General features: G+C 41.9%; 1 protein-coding gene across 3 annotated transcripts in view; it reads right to left on the reverse strand.

Moving 5' to 3' along the window:
* Window positions 1-27,941, reverse strand: part of LOC141761122 (diacylglycerol kinase delta) — a 147,770-nt gene that overhangs the window by 42,645 nt on the left and 77,184 nt on the right. For 2 of the 3 annotated variants that reach the window (XM_074624373.1, XM_074624374.1), the window contains exons 4-12: window positions 18,077-18,187; window positions 17,752-17,832; window positions 15,979-16,083; window positions 14,912-15,044; window positions 11,824-11,930; window positions 11,447-11,572; window positions 6,180-6,282; window positions 4,471-4,630; window positions 2,246-2,354 (exon numbers count right to left, since the gene is read on the reverse strand). In XM_074624373.1, coding sequence (XP_074480474.1) covers window positions 2,246-2,354; window positions 4,471-4,630; window positions 6,180-6,282; window positions 11,447-11,572; window positions 11,824-11,930; window positions 14,912-15,044; window positions 15,979-16,083; window positions 17,752-17,832; window positions 18,077-18,187 — 1,035 coding nt within the window. Of the gene's footprint in view, window positions 1-2,245; window positions 2,355-4,470; window positions 4,631-6,179; window positions 6,283-11,446; window positions 11,573-11,823; window positions 11,931-14,911; window positions 15,045-15,978; window positions 16,084-17,751; window positions 17,833-18,076; window positions 18,188-24,780; window positions 25,026-27,941 lie in introns of those variants that run through there. The other variant, XM_074624375.1, reaches the window with a different exon arrangement.

A 27,941-nucleotide genomic window follows, 5' to 3' on the forward strand; every position in this document is an offset into this window, starting at 1 on the left:
CCGGGTTGGGAGTGAGTTACTGCCGCAAGCGAGGGAGTTTAAGTATTTTGGGGTCTTGTTCACCAGTGATGGTAAAATGGAGCAGGAGATGGACAGGCGGATCGGTGCGGCATCAGCAGTTATGCGGGCGCTGTTCTGGACCGTTGTGGTGAAGATGGAGCTGAGCTAGAGGGCAAAGCTCTCGATTTACCGGTCCATCTACGTTCCAACCCTCACCTCTGGTCATGAGCTGTGGGTAGTGACCGAAAGAATGAGATCACAGATACAAGCGGACAAAATTAGCTTCCTTCGTATGGTGAGGAGCTCAGCCTTAGAGAAGGGGTGAGAAGCTCAGCCTTAGAGAAGGGGTGAGGAGCTCAGCCTTAGACAGAGGGTGAGGAGCTCAGCCTTAGAGAAGGGGTGAGGAGCTCAGCCTTAGAGAGAGGGTGAGAAGCTCAGCCTTAGAGAGAGGGTGAGGAGCTCAGCCTTAGAGAGAGGGTGAGGAGCTCAGCCTTAGAGAGAGGGTGAGGAGCTCAGCCTTAGAGAAGGGGTGAGGAGCTCAGCCTTAGAGAAGGGGTGAGGAGCTTAGCCTTAGAGAAGGGGTGAGGAGCTCAGCCTTAGACAGAGGGTGAGGAGCTCAGCCTTAGAGAAGGGGTGAGGAGCTCAGCCTTAGAGAGAGGGTGAGGAGCTCAGCCTTAGAGAAGGGGTGAGGAGCTCAGCCTTAGACAGAGGGTGAGGAGCTCAGCCTTAGAGAAGGGGTGAGGAGCTCAGCCTTAGAGAGAGGGTGAGAAGCTCAGCCTTAGAGAGAGGGTGAGGAGCTCAGCCTTAGAGAGAGGGTGAGGAGCTCAGCCTTAGAGAAGGGGTGAGGAGCTCAGCCTTAGACAGAGGGTGAGGAGCTCAGCCTTAGAGAAGGGGTGAGGAGCTCAGCCTTAGAGAAGGGGTGAGGAGCTCAGCCTTAGACAGGGGGTGAGGAGCTCAGCCTTAGAGAAGGGGTGAGGAGCTCAGCCTTAGAGAGAGGGTGAGAAGCTCAGCCTTAGAGAGAGGGTGAGGAGCTCAGCCTTAGACAGAGGGTGAGGAGCTCAGCCTTAGACAGAGGGGGAGGAGCTCAGTCTTAGAGAAGGGGTGAGGAGCTCAGCCTTAGACAGAGGGGGAGGAGCTCAGTCTTAGAGAAGGGGTGAGGAGCTCAGCCTTAGAGAGAGGGTGAGGAGCTCAGCCTTAGACAGAGGGTGAGGAGCTCAGCCTTAGAGAAGGGGTGAGGAGCTCAGCCTTAGAGAGAGGGTGAGGAGCTCAGCCTTAGACAGAGGGTGAGGAGCTCAGCCTTAGAGAAGGGGTGAGGAGCTCAGCCTTAGACAGAGGGTGAGGAGCTCAGCCTTAGACAGAGGGGGAGGAGCTCAGCCTTACACAGAGGGTGAGGAGCTTAGCCTTAGAGAAGGGGTGAGGAGCTCAGCCTTAGACAGAGGGTGAGGAGCTCAGCCTTAGACAGAGGGTGAGGAGCTCAGACATCCGGAGGGAGCTCGGAGCTGCTCCTTCACGTCGTTTTTCTGGTCGTGGCCAACTGGTAATAGGCCCCGGGATAGACCCAGAACACGCTGGAGAGATTATATATCTGGTCTGGCCTGGGAACGCCTCGGGGTCCCCCAGGAAGAGCGTTGCTGGGGAGAGGAACGTCCGGAATTCCCTGCTAAGCCTGCTGCCCCCGCGACCCGGCCCCGGATAAGCAGAAGAAAATGGATGGATGGATGGATGGATGGATGGATTTGAGATGGCACTTATGCATCCTGATTAAACGCTAATTTAAAATAAAAACCTTGTTATCCGACATGGCATTCATGAAATCAAGTAATTGATTGATTTCATGGAATTAATCAAGAGTGACGGTGGTAATGGGTAAATTACCAATGACAGTTAATCAGTGTGTCATTGGTAATTAACCCATTACCACCCTCTCTCTCTCTTCACCCCTGTCCTTCCCTGACATTCTTTATTTATTGATTCATTGCTCTTTTGTCTGTGTTTCCTAATTCACTTCCTTTTTGGCTTTAATATGGTCAAAATGACTACAAAAGTTACTCTCCAAATGCTTTAGTTCTGTTTTTGTTTTTTTATCACAAAAGGTAGCTTTGCTTCTTTCTCTTGCCCATCAGCGTTTTCCACAGTTACCTTCAATATTGTATCACCATCCCCTACTCCTCCTCCTCCTCCTCCTCCTCCTCTTCCTCCTCCTCCTCCTCCTCCTCCTCCTCCTCCTCCTCCTCCTCGTTCTCACCTGTTTATGGAGGTTAAGTTTATCCAGCTCTGAGAGCACCCAACCCACGCTGCCGTCTCCTCCGCACACCAGGATACGAAACGTCACAAACTTCTGGAAAAGCCGCAGGCTGAGGGAGAAGAGAGTGGGATGGGACGGGAGGATGAGGAGCACAAAATGTTAAGAGGTAGATGTCATGAAAAGGCAGCTAAATTACAGCATCAGTACATCCATTAAACCAGTCATGACGAACTAGAAACTTCCACTAGTGAAGCATTAAACCAGGAAGAATAAAGCCTGTTAAAATATTTTTCTGCTACATATTAGGGCTGCACAATTAATCAAATATTTATCGCGATCACAATTTTGGCTTTCCACAATTAAATGAACATCCCCTGTGATATTGACGTTTAGAATGTGTGATCTGCTCATAGAAAACGCTGCAGCACATCAAATCAAGCGCTAAATAAACTAACAGCCATCAGCCGGTGATGTTATGGCTCTACTTTTAGGTATAGATACTGTCTATACAACCAGCGTGTTTATGATTAAATAAAGAGCATAACATAGTCTATCTAGCCTTTTAATGTTGCTAATTTCGCTCTCAAAGTGCACCAGATTGAAGCATTTAACTAGCAAAAGGGTAGGGTGAATATTACTGTATTTTTTTCATGTTGCAATATAAACTGGAAAAACAAAGTTTGGAAACTTGTGTTTGGTCGATTATTTCTCTGTTGTATCAATGCTAATTGGCATTGTATTTTACATCGTTGGAAAGCCTGTTTCTTTACCTTCGCAATGATGTCCAACTTGTAAGGATCATGCATTTGTGGGATGAGCAGCACAGCTGATTATGTGGGTAGCGCCCAAGAAAAATTCGCCAAAATGCTCTAAACAGTGTATTCTCATAAGGCTACCAGGAAGCCTGCAATGACTGCCCTTCACCGTCAGGCCTGTTTGCGCTGGTGTCGACAACACAGACAATGGAACTTGAACATGTGGGGGAATGTCATGTTCAGTGATGAGTCCAGGTTCTGTCTGCGAAAGTTGGACGGCAGGGTCAAAGTATGGAGACGACGCGGAGAACGCTATGCTGATTGTAGCACCGATGGAGTAACAGCTTTTGGTGTAGGCTGTGTCATGGTGTGGGGCGGCATCTTCCTCACTGGCAAAACAAGGTTTGTCATCATTGAAGGCCATCTCAATGCAGTGAGATATCGGGACGAGATTCTGCAGCCAGTGGCGATCCCATATCTCCACAATCTGGCACCTAACTTCATCCTCCAAGATGACAACGCTCGCCCCCACAGAGCCAGGGTTATCACAGAGCCAGGGTTATCACAGACAATGTGGGAGTAGAGAGAATGGAACGGCCTGCCAAGAGTCCACACCTCAACCCAATTCAACATGTGGGATCAGGTTGGGCGTGCTGTACGTGTTAGAGTGACCAACACAACCTCGTTGGCTGACCTGCAACCAATCCTGGTTGAGGAATGGAACGCCATCCTACAGCAACGTGTGACCAGGTTGGTGACCAGCATGAGGAGGAGGTGCCAGGCTGTTGTGGCTGCGTATGGATCTTCTACCGCTACTGAGGCTCCTGACGGTGTATTAAATGAATAAAGTGTAAAATAGCCAATATGTCTTGTTTGTTCCTTGTTACTGATAGAGAGTTCAATCATCCAATCCACCAAACAACTCAAAACAAGAGTCAACACCAACAGGAGAATACACTGTTTACCATTGGCAGAGCATTTTGGAACATTTTTCTTGGGCGCTCCCCACATAATCAGCTGTGCTGCTCATCCCACTATTGCATGATCCTTACAAGTTGGACATCATTGCGAAGGTAAATAGACAGGCTTTCCAATGATGTAAAATACAATGACCATTAGCATTGTAACAACAGAGAAATAATCCACCAAACACAAGCTTCCAAACTTTGTTTTTCCAGTATATATATAGCAGACAAAAATATTGCAATGTAAGTTTTTTCCAACGTTTTGCAAGCTTAATTTGTACATTTGCAGGAATGTAGCATAGAAGTGAAAGCAGTGCTCTGTTTATTTAAATGTGAAATTGCAATAGAAATATGTCTGCGAATAAATAATCGTGATCTCAATATTGATAAAAAATAATCAGGATTATCATTTTGGCCACAACCGTGCAGCCCTACTACACATGCGTTTATCATTTCATTATTAATTAAAGTAGCGCAATGGTTCATTAAAAAGAAGCTTCAGTACCCGAGTTCTGGTCCTCCGTTCATCAGGTCAAAGACTTGAGCTGGGTTGAGCAGCTGCTTGAACTTGCGGAGGAACTTCACCCCCTGGTTGTCTCCACTTTTGGAGTTGACCAGGACCAGGAGAGGACTGGAGCACGATGCTGAGGTGGCCTTCCAGAAGCCTGAAAGGAAATTAATCACAAATTAATACAATATGTGTTGAAAAATTACGATTGGAAAACATTTCTAACTAGATTTAAGTCCAAATGTTGGCAATCACACTGTTCATGTTGAGAAAGTCGTATTTGATGGATCCTGCTGGAGAATTGGGATTTTGTCAACAGTTTACATTTTGGATTCCTTTTTTTATCTAACACTGGGTATAAGTTCCTGTTTCTGTGTGATGTTTTGCAGTGGTTTTATTGAGGCAGGTGTCCACCGTAGTGGTTAACTGGCTGAGAAGTAGCTCCAGGGAGGGAAGATGTGTGTTATTTGCTACATTATGCACCAGAATGTGTGTCTTTTAAGTTCATTTAGAATTAGCTAACAAGAAATACCAGTTGAGAGGAGCAGAGGGTTAGCCTCCCTGTCTTCGTTGTGTTAACGGGAATAACCTCAACCTCGGGTTAGCTGTTGCTGCAGCTAGCTGGAGCTAGCACACGCACATCGCCTCCTCATCCTTCTTCCTCCATCCGCCTTGCTGCCCCACAACGTTACAATATGTTCCAAGAAGAATTTCTACTAGAAAGCTTTTTCAAAGCATGCTGAAATTTAAAATGTTCATAAATCCCTTTTCTCACATCAAAAGCATAAAAAAATGTAAACTTTATTTCTATCATCACATACATATTCAGTCCAACCTTTGCATTTAAGCCATCCTAAGCATTTAAAGCAGCAGTGGTCTGCTGTAAAGCCACCGGGGAGCTACTTGGGGTTCATTGTCTCACTCAAGGTCACTACCAAACGCAAACAGGAGGAGCCGGGGATCGAACCACCAACCTTGTGGTTAAAGCCCTGACACACCAAGACGACAGTCAGCCATCGGACAGTTTGGGGCCGAAAAACACATTTTTCATCTTCATCTCATCTGATCGTTCCAACACACGGAGATTTTCACAGCGACATGAACATCTGGAATGAAGCTAAGTGGTAAGTGAGAGTGGTGTGAAAATGGTCGGCAGACGCCGCTTTGTTTCATGTACGTATCATAACAACGGCTTGTATATCCACCGTCCTCGGTCTTCCTGTTTCCCTTTTTGAATGATGAATACAGACTACCACCACCTGCTGGTGTGGAGAGTTATTTCCTCTCACGCAGGAGCAGAACGTACGTGCTAACTGGCCGCCGGCTGAAGTCTTTGCGTTGTGTTCGAGTATAACTTTTTGACCAAGACTGAGTCGACGCAACTGGTGGCCTTGGTCGCTGCTAGTTCTTTGATGTCGGCTTGGTGTGTCCCCAAGCCAAAATGCAACCCGCTCTACCCACTGGACCACAGCCGCCCAAACAAAGGATAAATAAAGGATCAAAAGGATTACTTTGGAATTAACAACAATTTGTGCGACAGTAGAAAGAGCCAAGGGTCAGCTGCAATGGCACACCCTCTGCAGCCAAAGAATTTACATCATTCAAAACTTTGAACTTACTGTACATGCAATACTGTGAACAAAAGAGCCTGTATGTGTGTATGTGTGTGTGTGTGTGTGTGTGTGTGTGTGTAGGAGGTGTCTCACCATCTGAGTCGATGCTGTTAAGTGCAGTGGGAGGGATGATTGACACTCGATATTGACCCAAGGGACACACCTTCCCCATTTGTTCTTTACAGCTGTTGTGGACCTGCGCACACACACACACACACACACACACACACACACACACACACACACACACACACACACACACACACACACACACAGAGTCAGTGGTCTCCATAGTAATTCTATATTTCAGTAGAAGCAGAAAGGTCATTACATCCCTCTGAAACCAGCAAATGTCAGGTCTGTAACCTTTACAAATACCACTCTGATTCATTTCTACGTGTTCTTGTGTTTCTGTGTGTGTATGTGTGTGTGTGAGCCAGGGATTTTTGACTTATTAATGTGTGTTCATCCGCCCTAAACACTCAAAAGTTCAGGCTTTGCTAAGTGGATTTGTGTGACAGAGTAAAGTGACTGTGTGTAACTGTGTTTGGTTTGTCTTCTGCAGAGGAACATTATTCTCTTCATGTTGCTGGAGGCAGTCAGAGCAATGGGTCAGATGGAGTAACCCTGGAGCTGACACAAATTCATCAGCCCTGTTTCATTCCTCATTCACTTCTCCTCCTCCTTCTCCTCCTCCTCTTCACCTTGGAGATCTGTGCTGCCATCTTAACTGGCGTTCCTTCTCTATGATGGCTTGAGTAAACTTTTCAGACCTTGAGTATTCGAGGGACAAGAGAGCGAGTCAACAACAATAAAAAGTTTGGGAGCGCATCTCAGTCTGAAAGTCACAACTTCCTGTGAGTATATCATAGACCGTATGTAAGAAGTGGACGTCACCATGATGTCACCTATTGGTTTGTGGACTACTGTTTTGATGCCTTGAGTTCGGCATTTTGGCCGTCGCCATCTTGTTTTTTTGCAACCAGAAGTGGCACAAGAGGGTGGAGCTAAGTACAACCAAACAACGCCGCGGTAGCGACATGTCAATCACAAGGTAGCCCCGCCCTAAAGCATCCCCTGCTTTATGGTCTATCTGACTCTAAATGGGACCATCATTTACTAAATGAACATCATGCTGCATTGAAGAAGACTTGAAACTAGAGATTGAGACCATAAACTCATGTTTACAATGTTTACTGAGGGAATACATCAAGTGAGAAGTAGACTCATTTTCTCATAGACTTCTATACAATCAAACTTCTTTTAGCAACCAGAGGAGTCGCCCCCTGCTGGCTGTTAGAAAGAATGCAAGTTTAAGGCACTTCAGCATTGGCTTCACTTTTCAGAATCAGAGCTTGCCCAGTAGTAGGGATGTCCATAATTAACCGTTTAACCGTTAACCGACATTAAGTATTTTAACCGAATAACGTTATCGGTTAAAACGGTTAGAAGAAATGTTAATAATTAACTAAAAAGCTGAGCGGCTCAGAGGAGCGGCTCGTCTCTTTAAGGAGAAAAGCTGGTCCATCTTAACAGCCCACCTTAAGAGGCGGAGTCGGAGTTGTAGGATACAGGAAGTTGGCTCTGGTCTCTCCAGCTCTCTTGAGCGGAGCGGAGGAGTTGTAGTTTCGTAGCATTTATTCAGCAAATAATAAACTGTACACACACTGCTACACCTACGTTCACAGCTAGAACGCCACCAACAACCTCACACTCACCGCCAACACACACACACACACGGTCTGTTGGAAACTCACTAAAGTTGCGCAGAATACGTGTGGCGGTGGCGAGCACGAAGCCTCCGGCAATGCTAGAGCTGCTAACGTAGCACAAATACACACACTGTTTGTTGGACACCTGCTAAAGTTATGCCGGGCAGACACACAGCTGACAACCTGCTAAACTAAACTAAATGTGCGGTGGAGACTTTTACTGGGAAAGAGGCTGCATGTCCGCGACACTACACGCAGCATCGTAGCTGCTAAGTTAACACTCCCGGACGGTGAACTGGGGACTCCCGTCAACCAATATCTGTTGTGCTCCTGCAGCTGGTACACCGCTGCATGCGAGGCACAAATCTTGTTGGTTAACGATTAATAATCGGTTAATGAGGGTCGGTTATTGGTTAAGAACATTTTTCAAAATGAGCATCCCTACGCAGTGGTGTATATCAATATGTCAGACTGTTGGTTGAACAAACAAAAGACAATTTGATTTAATGTATTAATAATCTGAGATATTCCAACTTCTGCTTCATTCAATTTTAAGACCAAAAAGACATATACCGTATATATAGAGTGCTGCAGGGATGACGTATTTTTGTAGGCCAACCAGGAAGTCAGAATCCAATGGGATTTCTCCATTAGGCATTGGATTATTGCAGAAAAACAGTTCTATAGCAAACAAACGTTTATGATAATCACACGTTTTGTTCAGCAAGATAATCTCCACAAATGAACACCACTTGATGAATGATTTTGAATGATTTTTGAAGTGTGAAGGCATTCGCCAGAAGTACAAAGCTAACGTTAGTTAGTTAGTTGGTTAGTATGTTAACGTACTAAGCGAACTACACCACGGACGCATGACTAAAGGCGGACTAGTATTCGGCATGATGGCGTTTAGTCGTCTCATTTAGCCACTTGTTAGCAACCGCCTTTTTAAAGACACATAACAGCTCCAAAATTCACCGAGTGGGATATTTACTGATGTATACTGGAAAAACAAAGTTCGGAAACTTGTGTTTGGTCAATAATTTCTCTGTTGTTACAATGCTAATTGGCATTGTATTTTACATCGTTGGAAAGCCTGTTTCTTTACCTTCACAATGATGTCCAACTTGTAAGGATCATGCATTTGCGGGATGAGCAACACAGCTGATTATGTGGGTAGCGCCCAAGAAAAATTTGCTGGTGGTGTCGACAACAGAGACAATGGAACCTGAACATGTGGGGGAATGTCATGTTCAGTGATGAGTCCAGGTTCTGTCTGCGAAAGTTGGATGGCAGGGTCAAAGTATGGAGACTACGTGGAGAACGCTATGCTGATTGTTGAACCGATGGAGTAACAGCTTTTGGTGGGGGCAGTGTCATGGTGGGGTGGGGGGCATCTCCCTCACTGGCAAAACAAGGCTTGTCATCATTGAAGGCCATCTCAATGCAGTGAGATATCGGGATAAGATTCTGCAACCAGTGGCGATCCCATATCTCCACAATCTGGCACCTAACTTCATCCTCCAAGATGACAACGCTCGCCCCCACAGAGCCAGGGTTATCACAGACTACCTCCACAATGTGGGAGTAGAGAGAATGGAACGACCTGCCAAGAGTCCAGACCTCAACCCAATTCAACACTTGTAGGATCAGCTTGGGCGTGCTGTACGTGTTAGAGTGACCGACACAACCTCGTTGGCTGACCTGCAACGAATCCTGGTTGAGGAATGGAACGCCATCCCACAGCAACATGTGACCAGGTTGGTGACCAGCATGAGGAGGAAGTGCCAGGCTGTTGTGGCTGCGTATGGATCTTCCACCGCTACTGAGGCTCCTGGCGGTGTATTAAATGAATAAAGTGTAAAATAGCCAATATGTCTTGTTTGTTCCTTGTTACTGATAGAGAGTTCAGTCATCCAATCCACCAAACAACTCAAAACAAGAGTCGACACCAACAGGAGAATACACTGTTTACCATTGACGGAGCATTTTGGCAAATTTTTCTTGGGCGCTACCCACATAATCAGCTGTGCTGCTCATCCCACAAATGCATGATCCTTACAAGTTGGACATCATTGTGAAGGTAAATAAACAGGCTTTCCAACGATGTAAAATACAATGCCAATTAGCATTCTAACAACAGAGAAATAATCGACCAAACACAAGTTTCCAAACTTTGTTTTTCTAGTTTATTTTATATCGTAGAAGAAAACATTAAAATCTCTTCAGCTTGTGTTCACCGCAAACCTGTGCCTGTACTACGAAGCAGGATTTGGCGTTAACCCCTTCTGGGTTTTCCGTCCTACGAAGGTGGATCATTTCTTACCGGGGTAGATCGCCATGGTAACTGATGCTGAACGGCTAACCTGCTCCGAAGCAGGTTATGTCCCAGATAAGAGATCGACTCGTATAAAAGCACCGCCTACTGACCAATCAGAGCTCTGTGCGGTGATTGTATGATAATATTACACACATATGAAGAAGTTTAAGTCATAATCCAGACTGAAAACAACATAGTTTGAAACTGACAAATAGTAGGACAGCTGGATTTATGGTATGGGTGTTTAACGCTTTGAATTATGTTTTTATATATATTTATTTTTTCTTGCTCTTGAGTCCGTTTCACACCGCCAGAGCTGAAAGAAGGTTCAAATAGTCAAACACGCCACTTTTTATTCTCAGTTATTCTCTCAATTATATTTAGACGACTATATCTGAATTTTGAGTGTTCCGTTAAATTAATAATTCTGTTAATTTACGCATTCACACATCTGGAGTTTTTTCTTTTGCCAGCTGTCCTTCCTGCATTCAGCAGCTTCAACTGTGTTACTTTTAGCCTCGATTATGTGTTTAACTTCTTCGTATTTGTCTAATATAGTTTACTCTTCCTTTGTTAAATGTGCTGCTCTGCCTGTCTGTCTGTAGTCTGTAGACTTGTCCATGTCTGTGATTGGTCATAAACTGCAAACACCTACCCGTTCATGTGAATGCGCTCATATCCAGACTGAGAAACCCTGGGTTGATTTACCAAGTTGATAACCAGCATCTCAGGACCCCTTAGCGTGATCTCGTTTGTTAGGGTAAGTGAAGCCAGATAACAAGAAGATACCCTGGGTATGTTGAACTCGCTTCGTAGTACAGGCCTCTGATTTCAGGCATCTAAATAAAAACCCATTGACTTCCAAACGAGGGAACAGGAAGTGCTCAAATGTGACTCATTTCAAAGTTTTCGGTCTCATTCCTGCAGCACTCTATTGGAAAGTTCGTAGTGGATGAAAACATTTTTCAAATATTTCACATTTTCCAGTGACAATTGTTGCACTTTTGTTTTGAAGGCAGTATCACAACATTTCCTGTGTTATCCTGGATAGTAGGTTTGGCATTTAGAGTGACTGGAAGTCAAGATTTAGGACATTTAGATAAAAATTCTGGCTTTCCTCCCACCAGAAAAATGTCAAATTTGGACCAACTGGACTGGTTCTGACTCTGTTACCATAGTTATCAGTGCATTTATGTCATTGAAGATTCATGTAGAAACTTTCTAGGTTAAGATCTAAACTGAAAATAACTCTCCCCTAGCAGTGATGCCCTAAATAAACACTGATTTGACGAGACAGGATAGAAGAAGCCATAATCAATCCCACTTACAATGGCCTTGCACCAGAGGCAGCGCCAGTCCTGCAGCCGCCGCACGCTGCCACAGTTCTTGTCACACACCACACATTTGGCACTGACCGGCAGGTTGCCTTCCAGCCACTGGTGGGGCATGAACACCTGAGGAGAACATGAGACATCATGTGTCCTCATTTGATATGAAGTCATGACAAATTGGGCTGGAATAATTCATATGTAAACATCTATGGAGATTCAAAACAGATGTATGATGATCTGCCTGCTTTTCCAACCTGGGGGATTTACTATCTAATATCTTTTTAGCACACAACCTGTAATTCAAATTGAAGGTTTCTATAGTCACAACATAGTTTTTGTTGATATTCTCTCACTGAATGAGTTGGATCACTCACCCCTTCCTCATCCTCGATGATGTCATTTCCTATAGAGGCCAGCGTGGTCCATTTGCAGTTGTTGGTGGAGCGAACTGCACAGCGCTTATGAGCCTTGAACTTACAAACTGAAGAAAAACGATTAATAAACGTCATGTTAGACAAACTTAAAGGACCAGTGTGTAACATTTTGGGGGATCTGTTGGCAGAAATGGAATATAATATTCAGAACTGTGTTTTCATTAGTGTATTATCACCTGAAACTAAGAATGGTTGTGTTTCCGTTAGCTTAGAATGAGTCCTTCATGTCTACATAGGGAGCAGGTCTTCTCCATGTTTCTACAGTAGCCCAGACCAGACAAACCAAACTCTGGTTCTAGAGAGAGACTTTAACGTTTCTACGTTACCTGAAGGCCACCGTAGTTCTCTGACACGCTTGTGAAACTGCGGTAACGTGAACCGCAGAGTGTTAAACCGTGGTACTGCCAGCTGCCGTCTGACTTCAGTTGCTTCTAAAGTAGTGTTATAATGTTATGGATGGTCTCTGAGCGAGGTTACCAAAGTCTTGGAAAGGGAGGAGTGAGTGGAGGGTTACTCAGTTGGTTGCAATCTGCAACCACACCACTAGATGTAGACAAATCCAAGACACTGTCCCTTTAAATTAATAACCTTGTCAAGTAAAATGCATAAAGCATATGAGCATGAGGCACTGGCCAAATTATGGTACATCTATCATAACATATCTGTAATTTTAAATATTTTGCAACTTAAATGTGGACAATGGTTACTGTGTTGTGATAAACGTACCCACTAAATGTCTAGTATTTGTCTACTTGAGGCAAAATACTTTCAGTTTTCGTCTTCAAAATTAAAATCTCCACCACTGATGTATAAAATAAAAGAGCAGAGTAGAGACCTTTTGATGCTGCTGCAGTGTTTATTGATGTATGTGAAAGCATTTCTTTGTTATTATTCAGTAGGTTTTAATTATCATTTAATTATTTTTATCTTATTTTATCAAGGGTGCTTTATTTTCCATCTTATTTGAAATGTTTTTATGTTCATTCTTTCTATTTTCCTTTATTGTGAAGCACTTTGTGCTGCATTTCTTGTATGAAAGGTCTTCTACAAATACAGTGTATTATTAATAATTGGATAATTTCCCTTTAAAAAAAATATTTCTTGGATGAGCATTGGACCAATTAATCACTGTTTATCACCTGATCTTTATGTTTTGCTTCTTCTGGTCAATAATGTTCAAATGAATCAGGATGAAATGCTGCTTAAAGATCTGCAGCATTGTTACTAATTATACAACATTTCATATATAATTTATACATTTCTATTAGGGCTGTCAAAGTTAACACGATAATAACGCGTTAACGCAAATTAGTTTTAACACCACTAATTTAACTTGCAATTTTTAAGTTGTAGCGGCTCAGTTTTAAATCTAGAGTGAAGATACTGACATCATATGGAACTAGAAAGCTTCTGATTTCCAGATCAGTGAATGTAAATGGGTTCTATGGGTACCCACGAGTCTTCCCTTTACAGACATGCCCACTTTATGATAATCACATGCAGTTTTTTTGCATGCAGTATAAATGTGTTATTTTTCATTTGTCATTTATAATTCTAAAATACTGTATTTCTGGTGTGTTCTTTATACAATTAAATAATTGCAATATATCGCCTTGCTTACAGTATCGCAATATATGTGGGGGATAATGTACAGCGAGCCAGTCATTGTTGTGAAAGAAGGGCGATGCTGCACCCTGACGCGGAGTGGAGGGGTCTCTCATCGCCCTGAAAGGGATGTTTCCACCACAATGACCCGCTAGCTGTACATTATCCCGCTTATTACACCGCTACTTACTGGAGAAATCAATATTTTGACACAAGTCAAAATATTCACACAAGTGTGGATGTAAATGGGTTCTATGGGTACCCAAGAGTCTCCCCTTTACAGACATGCCCACTTTATGATAATCACATGCAGTTTGGGGCAAGTCATAGTCAAGTCAGCACACTGACACACTGACAGCTGTTGTTGCCTGTTGGGCTGCAGTTTGCCATGTTATGATTGGAGCATATTGTTTTATGCTAAATGCAGTACCTGTGAGGGTTTCTGGATCAATATCTGTCATTGTTTTGTGTTGTTAATTGATTTACAATAAAAAATATATACATATATTTGCATAAAGCAGCATATTTGTCCACTCCAATGTTGATAAGAGTATTAAATACTTGACAAATCTCCCTTTATGATACATTTTGAACAGATACAAAATGTGCAATAAATTTGCGATTTAATCGTGATTAAATATTTTAATCAATTGACAGCCCTAATTTCTATACATATTTTATAAATTTCTCTATTTTTTTTTGTTAATTCTAATACTTTTGTTAGGATCTATAGGAATTAAGTGAACAGACATGAAAAAATCAAGAACAAATTAGGGCTGCAACTAACTTATCTATTTTCTTATTACTTATTTTCTAGATTAATCGTTTGGTATAAAATGTCAGAAAATAGTGAAAAATGGTAATGTCTTAAAATGTCTTGTTTTATCCAAAACCAAAAGATATTCAGTTTAATATGATACAAAACAGAGAAAAGCAGGAAATAAACAGCATTTTCTGACATTTTTGCATGAAAAATTACTTTAACGATGAATTAATTATCAAAATAGTTGCCAATTATTTTTCTGTTGACTAATCGATGAGTCGACTGATCATTGCAGCTCTAGAACAAATTAACTGGTAGAGCATTTTAAATCAGAACAAACATCAAGATTTTGCAAAGAAGTTTAAATTCCCAATAATATGTGCTAGCAACTGACCTAAAACCCTTTTGTGTGTGTGTGTTGATATGTTTTACTGCCAGTATGAGGAATGTTTCCTAAATGTCAGTGGGTCAAAGCTGTGATGAAAGCAGCCTCACCCTGCAATAAAGAGCTATTAACCTCCTGCTGTAGTTTCACAGGCACATTCTCTCAATGCTTTTCTACAATGCCAAAACTGTCAGTATTGCTCAGAATATCTGTTTCAGCCAAAACTATTGGTATTGGCCCTCAGTGTGTCTTCAAGTGTGTGTGTGTGTGTGTACCTTCGCAGGACAGGCCGTGGGAGGTGACGCCTGGCAGAGCCTCCCTGCAGACGTTGCAGAAGGTGGGTCTGGCGTGCGAGCAGGCGTACCAGTTGTGCATCCCAGAGAAGTGCTCCATGTTGAACTGGCTGGCCTGGGGGAAGGAGAGGAAAACAACATCAGCACTCCGTGTTAAACTAGCTGGGCTTCAGAGGTGGAAACGAAAACCATCGGAGCGCTACATCAGAACATGCAGCCTGGGGACGGAGAGATATTGCAGGATGACTTCTCTAAAATTCCATGCTGAACTACACAGCCAGAGGAGGTGTGGATACATGGATAAGAAAATGACACAAGCAGTACATATTAAACTTTGTGGCCCCGGGACTGAGACGTACATGGATGGAGACAATGATGTCAATGCTACAGCTGACTGGCCTGAGCAAAAGAGATCCATACAGACAACATCCATTAGAAGCGTTAGCCAGTGCCTTAAACTGTGACATCAGTGCTGTCAAACCAAACTTCCTATACAAAATAATCCACTCTCTTCTTTTTCACAAATTGTTCATAACTATGTGAAATAAGGATTACTTTGGAGAAGATGCTATCTACGGTTTGATCTGCACCCTCACAAATGTGCAGAAGAAGAAGGAACAACACGCAAAGTAGGAATAACGAGGTATAGGACATAAATTAGAACCCTAAACACGAGAATCACTGAAAGCCAAAAACCTGAGAGAGTTTCAGCTCAGCTGGTATTGCAGCTTGCAGTCTTCAGCTCTCTTTATAGCCTATTAAAGCAGAGGGACTGATTTTATGAGCGACATTAATCTGCTGGCAAAGAGCTGAAATGAAAAGTACAGAAGAGAAAAGAGGAGGAGGATGAGGAGGAGGAGGGGAGTGTTTTCCTCCAAGAAAAGAACAGATGGGAGAAGAATTAAGAAGTGAGATGTGAAGGGTGTTCTCATCAGAATACATTAAACACGCGGCTTTTATCAAACCATCATCAATTTGGCAAATTTCTGATATTCTGATGTCAACGTCTGAGAATAAATAACAATGTTAGAATATGAAGAGACGCTGACCTCGTAGGTTTCCCATTTTTGGACGGATTTGAGAGCGCCGATCCAGTCCTCCATTTCCTTCCTGCTCTCGGCGCATAACATTAGTTTGCGGAATGGAGTGATCACCTGTGAAAAAAATGGAAAGATGGAGTGAAAGGATGAGCTTAGAAGTGAAATGTTTTCTTAATATCTCACTTGCAGCCAAATCTATGCTCCTCATTTATTCATTTCTCAACATCACATCACATTATTGGGATTCTACAGCCATGCTAGCAGCTCTGTGAAGCTCTACTTAGACATCACAGTGCTTCGAGGTGAATGCTAACATCAGCATGCTAACATACTCACAATGACAATGCTAACATGCTGATGTTGAGCAGGTATGCACTAACGCTGGCATCACACCAAGCAATGGCGAAGTGTGGCCTACGGCAAGCTGCCGTCCAGTGTCTATGGAAAGCTGCGGCTCAGCAAGCTTTGATACTGCAGCAAAGTGCGGCCAGAGAATACCAGCAGCCAATCAGTAAACAGATATTGGAACTCCTGTGACATGTTTACCTGTGTTACAAAGAATTTCTTTCCCCCTGCAACACATGAACATGTCTCCTGGCCGCAAGAAAATGAAATGAATTATTGAGCCGCACTTTGCCACTACTTGGTGTGTTTCCAGAGATTTAAACACAAAGGACCGCTGAGGCTCATGGGAATGTTATTAGATTTGCAGGTACAGTATAAATTTTGGATAGCTCATAATTTTCACCTGATTATGGTTTTAGACAGGGCTGTAGTTCTCCAGTCCGGTCTCAAGAGCCCTTTTTTTAAATTCAATATCTTTTCAAATTTCAAATCTTTTTTTATTGTTTTTTTTTGCAGACATGGCAAAGGTCATCTTATCAAATGTAGAACATAACTCAGTGTCCGTGACATGACATAAAAACAAATCAAGGACCCCCCCCCCACCCCATGTTGGTCTTGATCACACGAAAGGGAAAAAAAATAATATATATATATAAATAAATATAAATAAATAACAATAATAATAGTAATAAAATTAAATAATTTAAAAAAGCAAATAAATAGAAAATAAAATAAAATAATAAAAGTCTTGCGCCTTGTTGGACTCGGGCTCGGCTATTTAGAACGATCAGTTGTACAGAACGTTGCCTGAATCCACCAACAATATTTATGCAATGAATAGTTTGATGTTAGAAGATAGATCAATATTGTTTATAGATAGATTATTTCTGTCTGTCCTAACTCATTAATCACGATATTAGCACTGGAAAGACTCTATTGCTTATTATGGTCTTGAACAGGACTCAATATGCTCTGGACTTGGTCTTAACTTGGACTTGACTTGGACTCAATTAACTTGGACTTGACTACTGACCTGGCCTTAGATAAAACATCCCGGATCACTAAAGTTATTACAACTCATCCTTAAGGAAACATGATGACTACCTGTACTAAATATCATGGCAATCCATTCAATAGTTATTGGGAGAGTTCACTCAAAACCACAAAAGTGCACCTCATGTTGTTGCTATAGGAAAAGTCAGAGGATCACCAAAGACAGTAAGATTCATCCTCAGGGCAATACGAATACTTGTTGAGATATTTCAGTCTGGATCAAAGTGGTGGACCAACTGGCAGACCAATATTGCCCTCCATAGAGCGACACCACTACCATAGCCACACATGCTAACACCAGACAGTGTTTCTGAACTAACTCACTAACTGAAAACTAAGCCAAAAGTCCATTTTAGACGTTTTGAGACCAGTCTTGTTGCTTACCGTGAAGCTGTTGTTGATGTTCTTGGTGCTGGTCTCGGCCACACTGGCGTCCGATAAGTCCACTTCATCAAAAATTAGAGACTGATGGGAAGAAAGACGAAACAATGCAGACATCAGCTTCATCCAGGTACTCTACATACTGTAGAATCACACCTTTTCTTCCCCGCCCACCCCGACGCCTCTCAAACATATAGTATGTAAACCACTATTCAGTACTTCTGATTTTGGTTTCACAGCTCACTGAAATTGATTTGCAATGCTTACAAATCCCATAAACATTTTGTTCATTTAAAGCTGCTGTAGGAAGTTTCACACGTTCTTGTACCTTGCAGTCTTTGGCGTAGTAGAGGGTCCTCCCTCTGAGTTTGAAGTACCTCCTCTTCCATCTCTGGAAAGAACTGGTCTGCTTTAAAAGAATTCCCTCCTTAACACTTTTCTGTAGAGGACAAAAAGGAGGGAAACAGACGTTAGTGCATCCAAAGTGACAGCTATTCTTCATGGAGTTCACACGTAAACAGAAGGAAGTTTGGATAGAAATACTAAGACGGCTCAGATGAGCAGAGAGGTGTTGACTGAATCTGTCAAGACAGGAGACACAGAAACCTTTACTTTACTTTAAAGATTATACCAGCGTTTATGTGCAGTTTACAAACACCTTCCAGTCATTTACTGGAATTGACTGAAATTATTACTACTGTAATACTGCAATTAAACACGCATATGTTGCATCCGGTCGAAAAGAGCAATTAATAATAATACGAATTTGATTTGCTTCAATCACTGAACTCAACGGCGTATATTTGGGACAGGCCTTTAATTCCTTTTGCATAAAACTTGTGAAAATTGGAAACAACACATAATGTAAAAATCATTCATTTGATTTAGCTCCGAAACAGTTAACAGCGCTCGTTTTTCAGCAGCTAACATACCGACACAACATCTCTCACCGACAAGCCTATCTGGCATACCGAAAAGGAAAAAGGGCGAAAACTAAACAGAGGGGAGGGAAAGATGCTGACACTTTTATTTTGTAGCCAAAAACAAGCGTACCCAATAACACAGTGCAGGAAGAAGAGAAAGTATTGTTCGTTAGTTAAAGTGCGGTGTTAATTGAGAGTGAGCAACGGACTTCACATGACAACATTCACAACTTGTGGATTCATTTTTATGAAAAGAAAATTCATTTGATCGGTGAACCCTTACGGACTAGAAGAATATGAATAATATCCTGACTTTATGACCACTTTTTTCATCTTTCTTGTTTACCATGGCGGTAAATATGAATGAATTATACGATCTAAAGGTATGAGCATGTCCACATTGACAAAAATGACCCGGCATCTAATTGAGACCTGCGTTGTTTGTAGAGTTGTTCCGATACCGATACCAGTATCGAAAATGCGTCCGACTCTGCACAAAACTCGGGAACAGGTATCGGCGAGTACACCAGTCTATGCACCGATCTGATATAATTTATTAACCCAGAAAAAAATCAACTTGTTAAACTGGAAATCAATTCTTCTTCTCCTAAACAGTAGCCTTCACTGTGCTGTCACCCTGGAGGTATCATGGCTGCCACTGGCTACTACTGTTTTAGAGCAGAGAAGAAGAACTGATTGCAGGTAGTTTGTCACGTGACGATAGCAAACAACAACACTGCGGTGCTGGTGGAGAGTGTAACGGTAGTCAGAGCGAAGAAAATATTAGCCCTTTGGAAATATTTCACTGTGGAAAATCTTGAACATATGCTGCAAGTTTGGAGATGAAGGGCCAAAGGCTTGTGAAGTTAGGTCTATTGATGTGCTGAGCCCCGCCCTCTTAAAGTTCATTGGTCAATATCTTGAAAACGCAATGAGGTGTCAACAAGTTTTATGCAACTTTTGATGAGCCTGGTCCAATAATGATTCACAGAAACTTTGCCAGCAATTGGACCTACGGTTTAGGAGGAGATGTAAAAAATGTGTTTTTCAAAAAACTCAACATGGCGGAAAATGTAGTTGGTGAACTTTTGTGGACTGGACATGTCGGTGAAATTTCAAATCGATGGGACTTATGGTGTGAGGGGGCTGGCCTTGAAAAATGATGTAGCGCCACCATGTGGCCAATTGGGATTATATTTTATGTGAAGCATTATGACATCATGTACAGTTATGGTACCAAGTTTCATGTCTCTAGCTCGTTCTAGCTCATAGCAAATTGAGCAAAGGCATAATTTAGGAAAAAATGCTAAATAGGCCATGCCCACATGCACCGATCAATATCACACTTCAGATCTTGGTTAATACTTGCCCCCAGAGCATGTGCACCAAATTTGATAAAAATCTGTCCACCGGATCTTGAGGTACAACTTATTGATATTTTTGGTGCCCCCTATGGGTCGAGCGGAAAATGCTTTGGTACGCCTATTCCCAAACACATACTGAAGATATCTACCATGATATAAAGATGATTGGGTTAATTGTCAATGAATTATGGTCAATTTCCTGCTAAACCCCTCCCACTGAGAAGTTCGTTGATCATTATCTTAAAAACGCAATGAGATATCAACAAGCTTTTTGCAACTTTAGATGAACTTAGTCCAATAATGATCCACAGAAAATGTGGTAGCAATCGGACCTACGGTTTAGGAGGAGATGTCAAAAATGTGTTTTTCAAAAAATCCAATATGGCGGAAAATCTAGTTAGGCGGACTTTAGTGGTCCAAGCAGCTTTTTTGTAGATCACACGGAGCTGGACATGTGTGTCAAGTTTCAGGTCAATTGGACTTACGGTGTGAGAGATGTGGCCTTTCCAAAATCGCGTGTTTGGGCGTTAATTACAGCGCCACCATGTGGCCGATTGGGCTCATATTCCTTGAGCAGCATTTGTACATCATTTCCAAATTATTATATACATTTTCATGTTTCTAGCTCATTCCAGCTCACGGGAATTTGAGCCGCGGCATAAGACAACAAATAAAAAGAACAAACTGGAACAAACATAGAAGGGTTCTGCCCCTTCGGGGCTTGAACCCTAATAACTATATATCTTTTTTGTATCACGCTGGTATCAGATCGTTAATACTCGGTTCAGGTATCGGTATCATGAAGGAAAAAATGGTTTCAGATCATCTCTATTTATTTGGCAAAATGTGTGCCCCCCCGCCGGCCCCCCCTCCCGCAAGTAAAAGGGACTCATTGGGGGTTTTAATTGACGTTTTACGGTAATTCAGGATCAGATGTGGGAAAGTCAGGGAACATCTGGACATATATTCCCTCATGTTTCCAAAAATAGCAAGAAATGAAGAAGCTACGTTTGGCTGAGAGTTATACAGCGAAAACACAGGAGGTAATGTCCTGTACTGCTATCATAGATAGATAGATAGATTGATAGTAACTTATAGGAGCAACGGGGAAGCAGCAGGTAGGAGGTGAAGCAGCAGGTACAGGGTGAAGCAGCAGGTAGGAGCTGCAGCCATCTGTGTCTGCATGGAAATTATTAACACGGCAAGAATGTATGGTTTGATTTGATACCTTGTATTCTATGTTTGACTTTGTCGGTGCTCATCATGCACTCGTTCTTCCTCTCTCTCTATTTATGAGTACATGCCCTGAGAGGACAGAATGCACCATGGGTAATCAATTTGAGATTGGACATCGGGTGTCGCCATGGAGATCCTCATTTCTCGAACAAGAGGATACCCAGGCCCGGTGATAGGCGCTGGTACGCACGCACCCACCCAAACACACACACACACACACACACACACACACACACACACATACACACACTGATGCAATCTTAAAACTCTGATCACGTCACATTCCTGCACAAATCACCACGGCAGCTTTCATTAGATCAGCAACTGACAAGCCCATATGTGTGTGTGTATGTGTGTGTGTGCGCCAGCATACTTTCAGGGCAGAGATATCGGCGTCAACACTCAGCATTATAAAGCTGGAGTGGATTAACTGGAAATATTGAGTAGTGACATCCTGTCGTTCCTTAAAACAGGAATGTTGTTGCTAAAAATAGTTCTTGTTAAAATATAATACAATAACCTGTGCTATAATAACCTTCAAAGAGAAATTAATAACAAACATTTTCAATATATTTATGTAAAACCTGAAAATGTGTGAAATGTATTAGGATGACTTAGAGGAAATTACTCATTATGATTCTCTTTTGTAAAAGCCTCCAGGACAAATGGCTGTATACCATAATCAGCCAACACAGTGAATGAGGTCAACTAATTATCACTAATTATGATCTTTAGGTCATCTGGAAAAGAGCTTGCACAATTTGCACTGCCACTACAAACTGTTGTTTTCAAAGTGCATGTATCAGAGTTGTTTTCAATTTTGAATTAGTAACAGTGTGCATGCATACCAGTTGCAACTTGGTTTTAATGTTCAGCCTGAGTATTAGGGGTGGAGCAACAAAATCTATACAGGATAGTATCGCGATATTTTGTGTAATATTGTATCAATACACGAATGTCAAGTATCAACCTTTTATTGTATAAACTATTAACCTCTTAACAATCCAGCTGCTATTCTGTATTTCAGAGGCTGTAGCGGTCTCAGTCTTGAAGCTATAGTGAAGCTACTGGTATCATAATAAACCAGAAAATCTGATGAATCAATCGTTACCAACCATATCATGTTAGCTTATCGGGAAGAATGCTGAATAACGCTCCAAATTTAGACAAAATGTTGACGAGGAAAATCTGGCATGGCCATTTTCAAAAGGGTCCCTTGACCTCTGACCTCCAGATATGTGAATTAAAACTCTGAGATGAACAGAGTGAAAACTGTATCTTATTAAATAAAACAGATTTTAACATACTGCATAATTTTCAGTTGAAAAAAGCGAATAAATCTTTATCTAATTGCAATACTCGGAATATCGCAAAATATTTAAAATCACAATAAAGATTGTATTTTGACTTAACTATCGTGATAATATCGTATGGGGCCTCTGGTGACTCCCACCCCTACTGAGTATTATACGGTGTCCAAATAGAACTTATGTAAATCAACTTGTAACTTCCACCCCAAGCCAATACAATCCAGATAAATCATAATTCAATTTGAGCATTTTGGTTCTGGTTGTTTTGTAGTTTGTTTTACATTGAATTTAGCAGGACAAAATAACAAAATCCCTATATCATTAATTTATTTTTTATTTTCACCTCAATCGGTTAATTTGTGCTATTGGGTGACTTTGGTGAATTCGAACTAACCAACCTCACACAACAACACAAACTAACCGATCAAGGCAGCGGTAGACCAGCAACTCCTGTGTTCTACGAGGTAAATTCTCACAAGGGTGAGACTTTTATTGACGTGTAACACAATACAAATTGAAATGATGGTGGAGGTGAAAAAAGGAAAGTGGGAGAGAGGTGTAACGGATATTGTTTTTGTTATCTCCATATCAGGAGCAGACTGCTAAATTGCACTGTAATAAAAAAAAAACAGGACAGGCAACGACAAAAGACTCTTTCCACAGCACAGGTATGTTGTTTATCCAGCGTAATCAACCAGAGTTGTCAACGGGGCTGACCCAGAGCCGTTGGCTCAGCTGGAACTTGGCAGGTTCTCCGGATCGGTGCATGATCCAGGAAATCTGCCCTGAAGGAAAAATTCAAGACTCAGATGGGGAGTTTGTTGCCTGCATGACAACAACCAACAAGCCACAAGCTGACAGCAGGACAAAAGAAAGTGTGTGGACTTTTAAATGGAAGACAGAAACTGAAAGTGTGTGTGAGACAAAGATCAATGTGATAATGGCTTGGATACAAGACACGTGAAATGACGAGAGTAAAGGGGGCCTTAGTTAGCGTTGCATTGCAGTTACTGGCGTTAATACAGAAACTAGGCTAAATGTATGTTCCACATTTTCATTTCCTCATAAACACAATACTGATCTAGTAAACATCAAAGCTGTCCCTTATGCTCTGGGAAGACTTCTGATACAACCCAATGACCTAATTCTAAGTGGTCTTGTTAATACTCTTTATGACTTTAAGTCACATTATCAAACTAAATGGACCAGAGTGTTTTGAGCACTAGCTTCTAAAGTTGCCAAAAAGTGTCCAAAAAGGGGCCAAATTTGTACTTTTGTTTACTTATTCTATGATAATATATTCATTCATTCATTCATTCATTATCCGTAACCACTTATCCTATTCAGGGTTGGGGGGGGGGAGGGGGCTGACATTGGCTGACATCACAGGGCTGACACATAGAGACAGACAACCATTCACGCTCACATTCACACCTACGGGACGTTTAGAGTCAACATGAACCTAACCTGCATGTTTTTGGACTGTGGGAACACGGGGAGAACATGCTAACAAGGGGAGAACATGCAAACTCCACACAGAAGGACCCCAAGCCGGGTTTGAACCTGCAACCCTCTTGCTGTGAGGTGACAGTGTTAACCACTGCACCACCGTGCAGCCCCTTGATAAGATATTCAAGGATAAAATAGAACAAAAGTTACAGATGTAACTACGGTTCTATGAATCCTGGATGACCGCCAGAGTTCTTAGTCACTTAGAATCTCGTGAACCCGCGTGAAGATTCTGTAGGACTGAACTCATGGATGACACCGGAACTTATACCTAACCAGGGTCATCCGAGGTCACACTTGACTTTGTTGATATTAATACTCGACCTGCGCACACGCGAGACAAAGATACAGTGTTGAAGCACTGCCTCTGGAGGTCATCCAGGATTCATAGAACCGTAGTTACATCCGTAACTTTTGACAACACTGTTGTATACACACTAGGGATGTCACGAGAACCGATACTTCGGTACCAAGTCGTTGCCAAAATTTTTTAAAGTGACGGTACTCTTTTTCTACAGTACCGAAGGTACCGTACGATGCCTGTAATGGTCATTGGTAGTAATGTGACAGTGAGGAAAATTTTCCCACCGGTTAATAAACTTGTGACAACACCGGTGTCACCGATTACACCGGACATTTTACAAGAAAGATGACGGTCAACATGTGCAGAGTGCTGACTCTGATCTTTACCGTTGGGTGGCGTTGTGTCTGGCCTCTCAGGTTGAGCTTTTGCTGCGGGGCTCCGCTGCGGGGGTCTACCTGGCGCCGCTGCTCTGTCCACACCGGCTGTGACGGCTCCATCCACCTCGCGGCGATTACCTCATTAACGTTATGGTTCCCTTATAGCGTTGAGATTAAACGTGAAATATTGCCAAATAGGTGCGTTTGCTTTTCGATTCGATAATAAATCCTCTGCTCCTGCTCCTACTCCTGCTACTCTGAGCTGACGGACCAGATGCGTTCACGGTCAGTATATAGTGTCCGTTATCTGACTATCGATTGATAACTTGCCGCTGATACGCCAAAATTAACTAAATGGGTCAATTTTTTTTATCTATTACTTAAAGGCTACATGCCTCTGTTTTTTGTAATGTTCAAATGTTTTTAATAAAAGAGTATGTGTTGAATTACATGGGATTTATTGTTGTTGTTGTTTTTTTTTACCGTGGTATCGAATTGGTATCGAGAATCGAGGAAATTCACTGGTATTGGTATCGACTACTAGATTTCTGGTATCGTGACATTCCTAATACACACATGCAAAACCAGCTGAGTTAGCAGCTGCCAAGCTAACAATTACGTTGGAAAGGATCTCTCATTGGCTTGATCAATCATGTCTGAGTCTAAATGTTAACAAGACAAAAGGTATGTTTTTTTTCTAAAACCATGGTACAACCTCTTAATGCTGTTATTGTCATTAAAGGTGAAAGGATTGACATAGTCACTGATTTTAAATATCTTGGCGTGATACTGGATTAAAATTTGAATTTTAAGAAACATGTAAAAAAAAATGGTTAAAACCATCAAGTACAAATTAGCAAATTTTAGACATATTAGACACTCTCTCTCTCTGGACGCAGCAAAGATATTTATGCATGCTATGATCCTTTCCCATGTCTTATTGCATTACGTTTTGAGGGCAGGCCGGGGAAACCGCTATAAGACCTCTTGAGTCCTTATGCAAACAAACTCTAAAAACTCTGGACAAAAACAAATGCATTTTCATCACCGTACAATACTGGAGAAATATATTTTACTGAGCTTTGAGAATTTTAGATTATTTAAAAATGTTTTGGGCCCCTCCTCTTCCACTGCGTGATTTTGTGCATTCTCGCTAAGTAGATTCTACTAGATCCTTAAGAAGAACTTCTATGCTAGATTGTACTGTACCATTTCACCGCACTGCATTTGGGCAATGAGCTTTTTCTGTAAAGGCCACAGATCAGTGGAACACCCTGCCTGACGATGTGAGGAGCTGCAGCTCTATCAGAACTTTCAGAACCAACTTCAAAAACGTCTGTTGAAAGCTGCTCAGCTCTCTACTCACTGATCTCTAATTCTACTCCATGGTCTTCATGACTTGCTTTTATTTGCATACTTTGTGACGTGCTATTGTGTGTAGCTTGGTATTGTGTGTTCTTTCTTGTATGACTCTGTAGTATGTTTCTTTGTTTTGACCTGCCAAAGGACTACAGATGTGAATTAGCTTAAAGCTATAATCTGGTACGGTGCATCAAATGGTGACATTTATTTTAAACTGTAAATTGTCCCTTTTAAATAAAAATAAATAAATAAATAACACTACGAAGTTGTGCTAAACTTTGACGAGGAAAAATTGTCATGTCCATGTTCAAAGGGGTCCCTTGACCTCTGACCTCCAGATGTGTGAATGTAAATGGGTTCTATGGGTACCCAAGAGTCTCCCCTTTACAGACATGCCCACTTTATGATAATCACATGCAGTTTGGGGCAAGTCATAGTCAAGTCAGCACACTGACACACTGACATCTGCTGTTGCCTGTTGGGCTGCAGTTTGCCATGTTATGATGTGAGCATATTGTTTTATGCTAAATGCAGTACCTGTGAGGGTTTCTGGACAATATCTGTCATTGTTTTGTGTTGTTAATTGATTTACAATAATAAAAATATATATACATTTGCAATAAGGCAGCATATTTGTCCACTCCCATGTTGATAAGAGGATTAAATACTTGACAAATCTCCCTTTAAGGTTAATTTTGAACAGATAAAAAATGGGTGATTAATTTGCAAGTAATCACGATTAAATATTTTAATCAATTAACAGCCGTGGTAAAAACTACAACGACTTCAAGATGCAGCATGTTGTTTATGGGAACAGCACAGCGATCACAACTTTGAAAGTCATGTAGTGTGAACTTGGCTTGATGTATCACAAACTATTGTTTTGGTTTCAAGTAGGGGTTGGCGATGTATCGAATATAGTCGATGTATCGCGGCTTGTCCCACGCGCGGTATATAAAATGACTATCGCGAACATTGACTAAAAATTGCCATGTAATGTTTTTAAGCCACCCCGCCGGCATGAGACTCGCTTTGGCATTTCCTTCTCTCCCTCCGGCAGTCTGGCTCCCTCTCAGACACAGATACACACGTCACAGACTCCGCCTCCATCCAGACCGCTCTCCTGGGCGAGTGAGTGTGACGTAATCGGCCGGCGTGTTTTGGTTTATGGAGGGAAGCAGCGGAGAGAGAACGCCCGGAGCCCGGAGAAAGCGAAAGAACTGAAGCGGCAAAGCAAGTACGGTGGCGAGAACAAGACCAAAGCAACCAGAACGAGCCCAGAGGCAAATGACTCTGGCTTCCTCGCTTTCCAAAGCAATCCCATATGACAAAAAAAATTGCAAAGAAATCACAGCCGCTGTAAACAACTACATCACAACGCTGATCAGCATAGTTGAAAAGCCCGAATTCAAAAGACTCATTAAGACACTTGATCCAAAATATGAACGTCCAGCTAACACAACCAAAGCTGTGAGCCTGAATAAGTGGACCAGACTGCTTTGGCCACAGGCTGCACCTCGCGATTGGTGAGTCTTTCTACACTAGTGGGAAAATATTCATTTTTATTATCAGCAATGTTATAACAGCTTACTGGTAAACATAACAATAAGTTACTTTACACTTATTACACTCCATTAAAAATGGTGTGTGTGTGTTTGTTATGTATTTATCAAAATATATAAAGCATGTATTGCCAGATAACTATTTGGTTAAAGTGAATACTGTTGGATACCGTTTTGTTAAATTGAACTAGTGATTAAAATAGCTCCAATAGAAACCACTAATGAATATAAACAAGAAGGTTTTAA

This window comes from Sebastes fasciatus, chromosome 22 (genome assembly GCF_043250625.1).
Source record: "Sebastes fasciatus isolate fSebFas1 chromosome 22, fSebFas1.pri, whole genome shotgun sequence".
In the NCBI taxonomy this organism is placed as follows: Eukaryota; Metazoa; Chordata; class Actinopteri; order Perciformes; family Sebastidae; genus Sebastes; species Sebastes fasciatus.